The sequence below is a fragment of the Rhincodon typus genome, unplaced genomic scaffold, assembly GCF_021869965.1.
Source record: "Rhincodon typus isolate 14 unplaced genomic scaffold, sRhiTyp1.1 hic_rhity00001180, whole genome shotgun sequence".
Taxonomy (NCBI): Eukaryota; Metazoa; Chordata; class Chondrichthyes; order Orectolobiformes; family Rhincodontidae; genus Rhincodon; species Rhincodon typus.
Genome location: NW_025966818.1, coordinates 11647 through 25632, shown reverse-complemented (window position 1 = coordinate 25632; position 13986 = coordinate 11647). Strand labels below are relative to the sequence as shown.

The window sequence follows — 13986 nt, the reverse complement described above, 5'->3', positions numbered from 1 at the left end:
GTCAGAGTGTCCTGGGGTAGGGAGCACAGAAGGTGAGGGGTCAGAGTGTCCTGGGGTAGGGAGCACAGAAGGTGAGGGGTCAGAGTTATCTGGGGTAGGGTTGTGGAAGGTGAGGGGTCAGAGTGCCCTCGGGTAGGGTGTATGGAGGGTGAGGGGTCAGAGTGCCCTCGGGTAGGGTGTATGGAGGGTGAGGGGTCAGAGTGCCCTCGGGTAGAGGACACAGAGGGTCAGGGTTCAGTATATCCTGAGGTAGAATATATGGAGGGGGAAGTCAGTAAACAGATCCTGACTTTCGTGGATGATGGATGAGGTAGAAGTGATGACAAAGAAGAACATGGGCTCATGATAGATATGAGGTCAAAAATACATTTGAGAACTGGGCTGAATATAGAGGATTCAGACTGAAGATGCAACGGCAAAATATGGAAAGAGGCTAGGAGCTGACATGAAGAGGAATTCCAAGGTATTTTATATGGATATACATAGTACTAGGGTGATGAAAGGGGGAGTGGGCTAGTTCGGGACTAAAGAGGAGTTTGACATGTGGCAGCTGAGGACATGACTGAAGTGTTTGTATCTATCAATCCCACGGTAGAGGATGATAGCCAGCCCATAGTGAATGAAGAGGAGTGTGAATCAGTAGCCAGGTTTATTGTTAGTGAGACATGACGAGAATGGAAATCACAGAGACTCAGAATATTTTTCTGTCGTCCTTAGGCTAAGAAGTGGAGGTGAGGGACTGGATATTGCTAAATGTTGTGCCGTTGTTGCAAGAATAAGCCCAGCAACCAACCCCTTTAACTGCAATGGTTCACAAATTTCTAGGAACAGAAATTTGAGACAAAATTATTAGTCATATGGATCAATGTGGGTTCATTCTGCAAGGTCAGTGTTTAACCTGATTGAAGGGAGTTTTCTGATGAGTTAACAGAGAGGGTTGACCAGATGTAGACACGGACAACCAAAAAGTATTTGATACAGTGTCACAGAGAAAGTTAGAGCCCATGGAATAAAAAGAACAGCAGCTAAACAGATATAGAATCCGATTATATCCCCTCATGGTGTGTGGACTTCCCCTCACCGTGTACACAGACCCCTCCCCCTCACCACATACACCTCACCCTCCCCTGACAGTGCATGCTGTCCCCTCCCCTTCACTGTTAATGCTGACCTCTCCTCCTCATGGTGTACACTTCCCCCTCCCCTCACTCTGTATACTAAACCCCACCGACTTCATTGTGTAACCTGGGCCCCTCGCTGAGCCATTCCCTTCACCATGTGCACTGTTTCCTGCTCCCTTCCCTCCCCCCCCCCCCCCCCCCCAGCCCTCCCCCCCCCCCTTGTCTTGGAGCAGCTTTAACGTTTTTGAGATTTGTAGCTCGGTTTGTGGATGAGGTTGTAGACTTGCTCGCCGAGCCGGTGGGTTTGGTTGCAAACATTTCGTCACCCTGCTAGGTAACATCGTCAGTGCACCTCCGGTGAAGCGTTGGTGTTCCGTCCCCCTTGTTATTTAAACGGAGACATATAAATGCAGTCAAACACACTGGCTCAGCAAGCAAGTCTACAAGCTCGGCAGTGTATGCTGTCAGTGAATGCTGGGCAGGATCTGAGGGAGCTCCTGAGAACAACACGGAGCAGTGAATCTGAGAGTGAGGGCTTACTTCCTGTCTTTCATTCAAAATCACCTGCTGTTAACCTACAGCAGGAGGTTAGAGACAGGGTGGCACACGGTATTCACTGATAAAACCCTCCTCCTTTCCTCCTGCCTCGTGTTTGATCCAGCCTCTTTATAATGCCTCCCTCATTACTTTAATGAACATTACCCTTTCACCTCTGTGTCCCTCAGATGACCCGGTGAATATTTTCAAGCACCAGCCCCAACCACCGCACTCCGTGGTGAAGTTCCTGCAGGATGTTTTTGCGGACAAAGACACGGCAAGGATCTTTTACCGCACGGACCTGATGGTGATGATTGATATCATCGTGCGTCAGATCTCTGACCTCTCACCAGGGGAAAAGGTAAGAACACTGCAGCACGACCACAAGCGGACTCACCACCAACTCCACCTTAACGCTGCCGGGCCCGTTTCGATACAGCTTTGATAGGTTCACGACAGACCTACTAGGCTCAATTAAAGCAATGACTGCGGGTGCTAAAGTCAGAAACAAAAGCAGGAATTGCTGGAGAAACTTGGCAAGTCTGCCAGCATCTGTCAGCACAGTGGCTCAGTGGTTAGCACTGCAGCCTCACAGCGCCAGGGACCCAGGTTCGATTCCAGCCTCGGGCGACTGTCTGTGTGGAGTTTGCAATTCTCCCTGTGTCTGCGTGGGTTTCCTCCGGGTGCTCCGGTTTCCTCCCATAGTCCAAAGGTGTGCAAGCTAGGTGGATTAGTCATGCTAAATTGTCTGTAGTGTTCAGGGATGTGTAATTTAGGTGGGTTAGCCATGGGAAATGCAGAGTTACAGGTATAAGGAAGGGGGACGGGGTGGGATGCTCTTCAGAGGGGCGGTACGGATTTGTTCGGCCAAATGGCCTGTTACCACACTGTAGGGATTCTGTGATCTGTGGAAGGAAAGCAGTGACTCCTCTTCAGAGTATTAAAGAGCTGCAGAAACAGCAATTTCTGTTTTTGTTTCAGAGGTACAGGGACTATGTTCCTGGGATTAGATGAGATTAGATAGGAATTGTCCAGGTTTGTAAACAAAACAGCCATGATGTAAGTGAAGCAAAATGCTGGACTAAAGGACTTTCAGTTTGTACCTAAGATAACAAGGTGTAGAGCTGGATGAACACAGCAGGCCAAGCAGCATCATAGGAGGAGGAAGGCTGACGTTTCGGGCCTAGACCCTTCGAAGACCCTTCTGTTATCTCAGATTCTCTAGCATCTGCAGTTCCTACTATCTCAGTTTGTACCTAATTGGGTACTTCTTATCACAGATATTACTATACTATCCATACAGTGTAGAAGCAGGCCATCTGGCCCATTGAGTCCTCACAACCCTCCAAATTCCATCCCAGCCAGACCCACACCCCACCCTATCCCTCTAATCTGCCTCTCTTTCTTAAAATTTCCTTAAGCTGTGAATTTAGGATTCAGAACTTTTGGTCCTTGGTGACAAATTCAATGGGATGAATGATCGAGGTTCCTGTGTTGAATACTGGAGCGGCATAATTTATCAGGTCACACTTCAATCTGTTCTTTCCCTGGGCCACATTCAGCTGAGCTGCTTCTCACTGAGTCATAGAGTCATGCAGCTTAGAAACAGGCCCTTCAGCCCACCATGTCTATACCACGCAGCAAACACCAAGCTGAGTATCTGTCTCCACCAACCTCAGGCAGCACATTCCATATTTCTTCCACCCTCTGGGTGAAAAAGTTACTTTCCACATCTCCTCTAAACCACTTGCTCCTCGCCTTAAACTTATGCCCTCTGGTCTGAGACATGTCTGTCATGGGAAAGAGATTCTCACAATCTGCTCTGTCATTGCCTCTCAAAACTTTATGTACCTCAATCAGATCCACCCCTCAGCCTGATCTGCTCCAGGGAAAACAAACCCAGCCTATCCAGTCTCCCCTCATAACTGAGACTTTTCATCCCAGGCCACATCCTGGTGCACCTCCTCTGTATCCTCCCCAGTGCAATCACCTCCTTCTGATAGCGCAGTGACCAGAACACAGTACTCCCTTTGTGGCCTAACCAACATTTTATAAAGTTGTAACAAGCTTCCTTGCACCTATATTCCACATCCCAGCTAATGAAGCCAAGCATCCCTTCCTCACCACCCTGTCCATTGTGCTGACACCTTCTGGGATCTGTGGATTGTACACCACGGTCCCTTTGTTCCTCAGTGTGTTTGAGAGATCTACAATTCATTGTGTGAATCCTTCTCTTATTCAACCTCCCAAAATGCATCACCTCCTACTTATCAGGATTAAATTCCACCTACCATTGCTCTGCCCAGTTTACCAACTGATCAATATCAGACAAAGCCTGAGATCATCCTCCTCACTAACAACAACACTGCCAATTTCTGTACCAGCTGCAAACTTATTAATTATACTTTCTACATTCACATCCAAGTTGTTAATTCACAAAACAAACAAAATCCCTGTGGTACACTGCCAGTCATAGGTTTCCAATCATATAACCAACCATCCACCATCACCCTTTGCCTCTTATTTGTATGCCAGTTTTGGATCCAGTTTACCAACTTGCCTTGGATCTAACGGGCTGTCACCTTTTGGAGCAGTGTTCCATGCGGGATCTTGTCGAAGGCCTTACTGAAGTCCATGTAAACCACATGAACTGCACTGCCCTCATTAATTTTAAGTCACCTTTTCAAAAACTCAATTAAATTAGTCAGACAGAGTCTCTCTGACAAATCCATGCTGACGATTCCTGATCAATTCCTGCTTTTCCAATTTTTGATTAATTCTGTCCTTCAGAATTGTTTTATCAGTTCTTCCATCTCATTAGGCCCAGGGGCTTAATGCACCTTTACACCCACTAGAATATCTAATACCCCCTCCTTATTAGTCTTAACGTACTCTAGAACCTCACCATTCCAACTGAAATCCCTGGTTATGGTGTCTTTGTCCTTCGTGAATACAGGTGAGAAATATTCGTTTTAGACCTCACCCACTTCCGTTGGCTCCATGCACAGATTTTCCTTTCAGTCTCTAATAGTCCCACCCTTTCCCTGGTAATCCTCTTACTCTTAATGTACTTATAAAAATGCCTTCGCGTTTTTCTTGATCCCATCTGTCAAAGATATTTCATGGTCCCTCTTTGCGTCCTCATTGGGTTTTATGCAACCTTCTACACTCTATTTTTGAAGAGCCTCCCCTGCTTTTAATGCACTGTACTTGACATATTCGTCCTTCTTTCTCTTTATCACATTCTCGATAGCGCTTGACATTCCCTGGACTTGCTGCCCTCGCCCTTCACTGTTAGATGAATGTGCTGGACCTGAATTCTCACCATATTACTTTTAAAAGACTCCCACCTTCCAAATGTAGATTTAACTGCAAGTAGCTGTTCCCAGATCCTGTCTACTGATATTGAAATTGACCTACCCCCAATTTAGACCCTTAACTTCTGCACTATCCTTGTCCCTTTCCATAAGAACTGTGAAACTTAGAGTTATGGTCACTATTGCCAAAATGCTCGCCCATTGAAACTTCAACCACTTGACCAGCTTCATTCCCCAGGATTTGGTCTAGCACTGCCCCATCTCCATTAGGACTATCTGCAAACTGGCACAAAAACCTCTCCAGCGCACAGTTTAATATTTCCATCCCCTCTGATCTTCTCACATGAAGGCAATCCCAGTTAATGTTAGCAAGTTGAAATCTCCTACAACTATAACCCTATTCCTCTCACACCTCTGTGATTTGCCTCCATATCTGCTTCTCTATCTCCAGCTGACTATTGGGAAGCCTACAGTATAATCCCAGCAAACTGATTGACCCTTTTTTATTTCTGAGCTCTACCCACAAGGCCTCATTTGAAGAGCCTTTGTCAATGCCCTTCCTCATCAATAACTGTTCAATCAATAACTGATCCATGAACCTCCTCTTTAGAGCTCAAATATGAGCCAAGCAACACCAGGCCTGAGTTATGTCTGAGAGATAGTAAGAACAGCTGATGCTGGAGTCAGAGATAACAGGAATGAGAGTCCTGACCTGAAACATCAGCTTTCCTGCTCCTCTGATGCTGCCTGGCCTGCTGTGTTCCTCCAGATCCACACTGTGTTATCTCTGAGTTAAATCTGAGATGTTTAGGACCATGGGTACCTGTACATGGTCATACAAGATTTTATCATAGTCAGTTAGCAAAAATGCCAAATGAAGGGCCCTGGGTCATATCCAGGCACTGCCACTTCTCTGCCTATATTGCTTCTGTTTGGAACCAGCCTGTGTAGGCAGGGAGGCTGCTTCTGGTAATGCATCCTGTTGGATTTGTTACCACGTCTATCCATTGGGACCATTCAAAGAGATAGTGGTCCTCCACACAGCAATACTCCAGTTAAATCCCAGGTGCCACATTGCTTGCCCTGGGAACAGCCCATTGGTGTGGTTGATCCTCTCCTGGTCTAACACTGCTTGAATTTTACTCTGTGCTCCCTGAATACCGGCAATCTTCCATACCTCTTAGATGGCTGTCTCCAGGTAGTGTGGGCCATCTCAGATCCGGTTACAATGATCATGCCACTCATTAGCCTTCAATTGACTGTGACCCTTCATGGTGGTGATGCTGTGAATCTAAACACATTTCTGACCATCACCTAACAGCTAGTTAGTTATGAATGACCAACACATCATCTATATTCTTTCCAGATCCAGTGGGTATGCTACCGATAGAGATGGGGCTGAGACTCGTCAGCAGAGTTTTCTCTTGAGCTGTGTCCGAAGCATCCATCTCCCTTTTGCTTTCACATCCAAGCGAGTGCATGTATCACTGGTCACCATGATTCCAGAAGGCCACAAGCACCTACGTTAAAACGCTCAATCATAGAATGCCTACAGTGCGGAAAGAGGCTGTTCAGCCCATTGACTCTGCACCGAGCCTCCAAAGAGTATCCCACCCAGACCCAGGCAACCCCCCCACCCTATCCCCTTAATCCAGCATTTACCGTGGCCAATCCACCTAACCTGCGCATCTTGGGAGCCTGGTTTTTCAGGAGTTCCCCTGACCATGACCTTATCTTCCACCCTGCGGAATTGTTCAGCTTTCAAGTCTTACCACTATAGCATGCAGGAGTCCAAGGTCTCTGGTCTCCTGCCACATCCTGTGCGGCCACTGATACAGTTCCTACACTAGTTGTTTCTCTCTCTCTCTGACCAATGCAAATTCCTCGCTCCCTGTTACAACCTCTCCTGGCAGTCTCATCGCTCTTCATGTCGTCAGAATGGTGTATGGTCATTCTGCAGGGGTCACCCGGTGTCCCATCAGGATACTGGGTAACCAATCCCCTCCCTCACCCTATGGAGGACAAGGCAACCATGGCTGACAAGGAGAGTTAGAGACAGCATTGAAGCAAAAGTATGCAATGTGGTGACAATTGGTGGGAAACCAGAGGATTGGGAAGCCCCTAAAAAACAGCAGAGAATAACTAGAGAAGCAATTAGGGAGATGAGAGTGAGCCAGCTAGTAATACAAAAGAAGATTGTAAGAGTTCTTTTTACATATCTAGAAGGTAAGAGAGAGGCAAGAGTGGAAATTGGACTGCTGGAAAATGAGGCTGAAGAAGTAGTAATGGGGAGCAAGGAAATGGCAGAGGAACTGAATAGGTACTTTGTAACAGTTTTCACAGTGGGAAACCCACCAGTAGCATTCCAGAACTTCAGGAGAGTTGGGAGCAGAGGTGAGAGTAGTGGCCATCCCTAAGGAGAAGGTGCTGGGGAAGCTGAAAGGTCCGAAGTTGGATAAGTCACTTGGACCAGGTGGACTACACCCCAGAGTTCTGAAGGGGATAGCTGAGGAGATTGTAGAGGCATTGGTGGTGATCTTTCAGGAATCAGTGGAGTCAGCAAGGGTCCCAGAGAACTGGACCATAGCTAATGTAACACCCCTGTTTAAGAAGGGAGGGAGGCAGAAGGCAGGAAACTGGTTAACCTGACCTCAGTCGTTAGTAAGATTTTAGAGTCAATTTTCAAGGATGAGATTGCAGAGTACTTGGAAGCACAGGTAAAATAGGGCTGAGTCAGCATAGTTTCATCAAGGGGAGGTCATCCCTGACAAATCTGTTAGAATTATGTGAGCAAGAGAGACAAAGGGGAGCTAGTGGACATGATCTGTTTGAATTTCCAGAAGGCCTGGAACAACAGGGTGCTGCATAGGAGGCTGCAAAATAAAGAAGGAGCCCATGGTTTTAGGGGCAAGATACTGGCATGGATAGAGAATTGGCTGTCTGGCAGAAGGCAGAGAGTTGGGATGAAGAGGTCTTTTTCAGGATGGCAGCTGGTGACTAGTGGAGCTCCCCAGGGGTCTGTGTTGGGACCACAACTGTTCACATTGTACATTAATGATCTGGACAAAGGAACTGAGGGCATTGTTGCTAAGTTTGCAGGTGACACAAAGATAGGTGGAGGGACAATTGTGTTGAGGAAGCAGGGAGGCTTGAACATGCTGGGAGAGTGGGCAATGAAGTGGCAGATGGAGTACAATGTGGGAAAGTGTGAGGTCTTGCACTTTGATAGGAAGAATACAGGCATAGACTATTTTCTAAATGGTGAAAGGCTTCAGAAAGCTGATGCACAAGGGACTTTGGAGCCCTGGTTCAGGATTCTCTCGATGTTAACATTGCATGTTCAGTTGGCAGTTGGGAAACCAAATGCAATGTTAGTGCTCATTTCGAGATACATGAGCAAAGATATACTGCTGTGACTGTGTAAGGCTCTAGAGGGACTGCATTTGAAATATTGTGAACAGTTTTGGGCTCCATACCTAAGGAAGGATGTGCTGGCATTGGAGGTCATCCAGAGGAGGATTGGAAGAATGATCCTGGAGATGGAAGGGCTTGTCACATGAGCGGTTGAGGATTCTGGGTCTATACTCAATGGAGTTTAAAAGGATTGGGTAGGGGTGGGGGGTGGTTTCTGATTGAAATTTAGAGAATACTGAGAGACCTGGATAGAGTGGATATGGAGAAGTTTCCACTGGTAGGAGAGATTAGGACTTGAGGGCACAGCCTCAGAATGAAGGGACAACCCATAGAACTGAGATGAGGAGGAATGTCTTCAGTCAGAAAGTGGTGAATCAGTGGCACTCATTGCCACAGAGGGCTGTGGAGGCCAAGTCATTGACTGTATTTAAGATGGAGATAGATAGGTTCTTGATTAGTAAGGGGGATCAAGGTTTATGAGGGAAAAGGCAGGAAAATGGGGTTGAGAAACATATCAGCCATGATCAAATGGTGGAGCAGACTCAATGGGCTGAATGCCCTAATTCTGCTCATATCTTATGGTCTTACCACACGTCCCATCACCATACTAGGTAACAAATTCTCCTTGTCTGCCCACCCCACTCCACCTGTAAGTTCTTGGAGGAAGATCAGCTGCTGCATTCTGGCTTAAGGTAAGTTCTAGAGCCATCTGAAAGTCCCCTGCTCTAGTCATGTTATTTCCTGAGGCTGCTGCAGTAAGTGGGAGATGGGTGTCACATCAACAGGCCTGGAATCTACAACGCCACTGGAGCAGCTGCTGGAATGTACATTCTGTTAACAAAATGTGGACCTGAAGCTCACATCAATTGGTGTAAAAACCTATCTGGTTCACTTTAGGAATGGAAATCTCCCACCTTTACCTGGTCTGGTCTACGTGTCACTCCAGACACACAGCGATGTGGTGACTCTGAAATGGTTGAGCAAGGAAGGGTGATTAGGGACAGGCAATAAATGCTGGCCTTGCCAGTGATGACCTCATTCCATAAAAGTAAACAGAGAATTTTAGTGTTTTTGTGATTTTGTGTTTGCTTCGTGGTGTTAACCAGTGTGCTGCTGCTGGATAGGGTGACTGTGTTATGTGTGTTTCACCTCTCTCACACTATCTCTGTTGGCACAGATTCGAATGGAATACCTCTCACTGATGCATGCCATCATGCGCTCCACAGATTACATATGTCACCAGCACCGTCTCCCGGATCTCCAGGTCACCTTCCAACGAATTCTGGCGGAGGAGGAGAATGACCAGAGCTGCCAGATGGACAAGCTGATCATCCAGGAGATCTACAAAGAATTCCCAGATTTTGCTTTAGAGAACGAACTCTGAAAGCAAAAGTGCACCGAATACCTGAAAAATTAGCCTATGTGGTTCTTCTCCAAAATCGCTCATCCCTATTTGACGAAGCGCTTTAATCTGTGACTGAACCCAAAGCCTTTTGCAGCCTTACAAAAGATGTGTTCTTTTTCTGCCTTTTTATACCATTCTGTAGCTTCCACGTGCTGCAGGAAGTTGAAGCATTGAGAGTGATGGTAATTACTCTTGCTGCACTGGTGTCCTCAGTAACTTTGTGTATGATTTCATCATATGAAGCATCTATAAATCTGAAGTAGAAAAATAGGTTTACACTAACATAAATCCTTCACCGACAGAGCAGAATGTTTGAGAGGGGATTTAGTGAGATAAGAGTTCAGCTTTTCTTCAGGGTATTCTTGGTTGAAAGCCTAGCTAATAATCCAGCAGAGCTAACCATTCAACATCTGACCCAACCTATTGTGGGGCAGTCAGCTTCTATTCACAAGAAAGGATATTTAATGCAATCAGTCATTGTCATCCAGTTTGCTAGTCTCAATGGGGTAAAATGATACAAGGGGTTTGTGTCACGCCAAAACATGGGAACGTGTCAGTAGTTTCAGGATGTCAGCTTGAAATTGGACACCACTTTCTATTTTCCACAAGCAGCCCCATAATCATGGATCATTGGCAGATTAGCAAATTATTTGCTGCCTATCAGCTCAGTGTAGCTACAATATTGAATCACAGTGTTAAAAACTGAATACAGGAGAGTGTCAGTCTACCCGGGGAGACTGGGGCCTGTCATACGGTCCCAGGGGAGACTGGGCTGTGTCCTGCAGCATGTTGGTAGATTGTTGCCAGGATATTGAGAAGCTACAGAGTTGTGCTTATGCAGTAAACCATGTGTGGGGTCAAGGAAGTCAATAGTTTGAAACTGATAGCCGCTCTGGCAACGTCCTGAAGCAGCAAAGTGATTTTCCTTCTCCTGCTTCAGGCCTGAAAGTGCGAAATAGAGAAAACAATGTGACTGTGACAACAGCAAATACACTGGTGTTTTGCACTAAATGTTCCAGGTTATAGATCGCATCATCTCATCTTCAAATACAGACCAATTTGCTCTCCAGTTAGCACTGTTATATAGAGCTCAGTTATGCCTACGTATGATGGTTAGTTTTCAGCCATTGTAGCTTTGTAAACGTACTCTCTATCTCCCTCGAGTCACTCCTGCGCGCCCTCTCTCTCTCTAATGCTCACACACTCTCTGTCATGCTCTGTCACTCTCAAGTTTGTGCTGACTTACTCACATGTGCTCTCTCACATTCTTTCTTGCTGTCTCTCTTGCTCACTCATGCTCTGTCTCATACTGAAGCGCTTTCTCACTCTCGCACCCTCTCTTGTGCTCTTTCTCTCTCTTCCGCTCTCTCTTACTCTTCCTCTCTCTCTAGCACTCTCTCGCACTCTCACTCACTCTAACATGCACGCTGTCACTCTCGTGCTGTCTTTTCATGCTCGCTCTCACACTGGCACTCAATGTCACGCTCGCTCACTCTCATGCAGGTCAGTATTCTCTGCCAGCTCGATTGTGTGCTTTCAGAATGCTTGTTGCCAGTATCTTTCGAGTAGCGTTGAGCCTGTCTTGTTCGTGGTGTTAGTTTGGGATGAGTGTGAGCTGCTAATGTTCTCAGGGAGCAGTATCTTCAATTGTGGTCTGAAAGGGCAGTCGGAAACTCAAGCCTGTTGTTTGCTCTCTGAGCAATTTGTAATCTGTGGGAGTGTGCAGCTCTCACTATCTGGATGCTGCAGGCTGTCATTTTCAGCTCCAAGTCTGCCTTGCTATTGGTATTTTACTGCTAATGTTTGTATACAGATAATTAAAGCAGCTACAGCATTTATTTGTTGCATGGTGCTGTCTTTCATCTTCATCTGATCTATTTTACACCTCACTAGGAATGTGCACTGAAAGTCGTGTCTCTGTTGTTGCAAAAGTTAAATATTTTTATAGAACTACACAAAGTTCTTCAATTTTTCTAATTTCCAGCACCAGGTTGACAGAAGGCACAGACCAGGTTTCGAAATGCAAGAAGATTTACTATTTATCATAAGGAATCAGACTCTAACTACAGGTAAACAATTATAAGCCATTGGCATATATTGCCACAAATTAAAGTTTAATCCCTTTATAAAGTCCCCCTTAATCTCTTTCACACAGACAAAACATAAGGACAAACATGGATGTTAAAGATGGAGAAAGAAACTGGAATAATGGCTGTTGTTTTTTTTTTACATTATTCATTCCTGAGACATGGGGGTCGCTGGGTGGGCCAGAATTTCGTGTCCATCCCTAGTTGTGCCTTGAGAAGGTGGTGATGAGCTGCCTTCTTGAACCGCTGCAGTCCATGTGCTGTAGGTTGACCCACAATGCCCTTAGGATGGGAATTCCAGGATTTTGACCCAGCCACAGCGAAGGGGATGGTGATATATTTCCAAGTCAGGATGGTGAGTGGACTAGAGGGGAACTGGCTGGGGATGGTGTACCCGTATATCTGCTGCCCTTGTCCTTCTAGATAGAAGTGGTCGTGGGTTTGGAAGGTGCTGTCTAAGGCTCTTTGGTGAGTTTCTGCAGTGCATCTTGTAGATAGTACACACTGCTGCTACTGAGCGTCGGTGGTGGAGGGAGTGAATGTTTGTGAATGTGCTGCCAATCAAGCGGGCTGCTTTGTCCTGGATGGTGTCAAGCTTCTTGAGTGTTGTTGGGGCTGCACCATCCAGGCAAGTGGGGAGTATTCCATCACACTCCTGACTTGTGCCTTGTAGATGGTGGACAGGCTTTGGGGAGCCAGGAGGTGAGTCACTCACCGCAGTATTCCCAGCTTCTGGCCTGCTGTTGTAGCTACTATGTTTATATCTGGTCAATGGTGACCCCCAGCATATTGATAGTTGGAGATTACAGTGATGGTAACACCATTGAATGTCAAGGGGTGGTGGTTAGATTGTCTCTTGCTGGAGAAGGTGTTTGTGTGGTGCAAATATTACTTATTACTTGTCAGTCCAAGCCTCGATATTGTCCAGATCTTGTTGCATGTGAACATGGACTGCTTTAGTATCTGAGCAGTCACAAATGGTGCTGAACATTGTGCAATCATCGGCGAACATCCCCACTTCTGACCATATGATGGAGGGAAGGTCATTGATGAAGCAGCTAAGGACACTACCCTGAGGAACTCCTGCAGAGATGTCCTGGAGCTAAGATGACTGACCTCCAACAACCACAACCATCTTCCTATGTGTCAGGTACGACTCCAACCACCGGAGCATTTGCCCCCTGATACCCATTGATTCTAGTTTTGCTAGGGCTCCTTGATGCCACACTCGGCCAAATGCAGCCTTGATATTAAGCTCTGTCACTCTCACCTCACCTCTGGGATTCAACTTTTTAGTTTATGTTTGAACCAAGACTGTAATGAGGTCAGGAGCTGAGTGGCTCTGGCGGAACCCAAAAACTGGGCGTTGCTGAGCAAGTGCTGCTTGATAGCACTGTTAATGACACCTTCCATCACTTTACTGATGATCGAGAGTAGACTGATGGGGCGGTAATTGGCTGGGTTGGATTTGTCCTGCATTTTGTGTACAGGACATACTTGGGCAATTTTCCACATTGTTGTGTAGATACCAGTGTTGTAACTGTACTGGAACAGCTTGGCTAAGGGAACGGCAAGTTCTGGAGCACAAGTCTTCAGTACAAATGCCAGAATGTTGTCAGGGCCTGTAGCCTTTGCAATATCCATTGTCTCCAATCATTTCTTGATATCATGTGGAGGGAATCAAATTGGCTGAAGACCTGTTGAGGGTCACTGGAGGAGGCCGTAATGGATTATCTATTCGGCTCTTCTGGCTAAAGATTGTTGCAAAAGCGTCAGCCTTATCTTTTGCACTGATGTGCTGGGCTTTTCCATCATTGAAAATGGGGATATTTGTGAAGACTCCTCATCTAGTGAGTTGTTTAATTATCCACCACCATTCACGACTGGATGTGGCAGAAATGCAGAGCTTAGATCTGATCCATTGGTTGTGGGATCGCTTAGCTCTGTCTATCACTTGCTGCTTTCGCTGTTTGGCGTGCAAGTAGCCCTGTTTGGTGGCTTCACCAGGTTGACTCCTCATCTTCAGGTATGCCTGGTGCTGCTCCTGGCATGCCCTCCTGCACTCCATTAAACTGGGGTTGATCCCCTGGCTTGATGGTAATGGT

The 13986-nt window shown here is 46.3% G+C and overlaps 1 protein-coding gene across 1 annotated transcript in view; it reads left to right on the top strand.

The window, feature by feature from the left end:
* LOC109924001 (NCK-interacting protein with SH3 domain-like) overlaps positions 1-11632 on the top strand; it is a 12719-nt gene extending 1087 nt beyond the window's left edge. Inside the window, exons 2-3 of the mRNA XM_048592421.1 lie at positions 1847-2019; positions 9567-11632. Coding sequence (XP_048448378.1) covers positions 1847-2019; positions 9567-9773 — 380 coding nt within the window. The 3' untranslated portion in view covers positions 9774-11632. The remainder of the gene's footprint in view (positions 1-1846; positions 2020-9566) is intronic.
* Positions 11633-13986: the final 2354 nt, after the last annotated feature.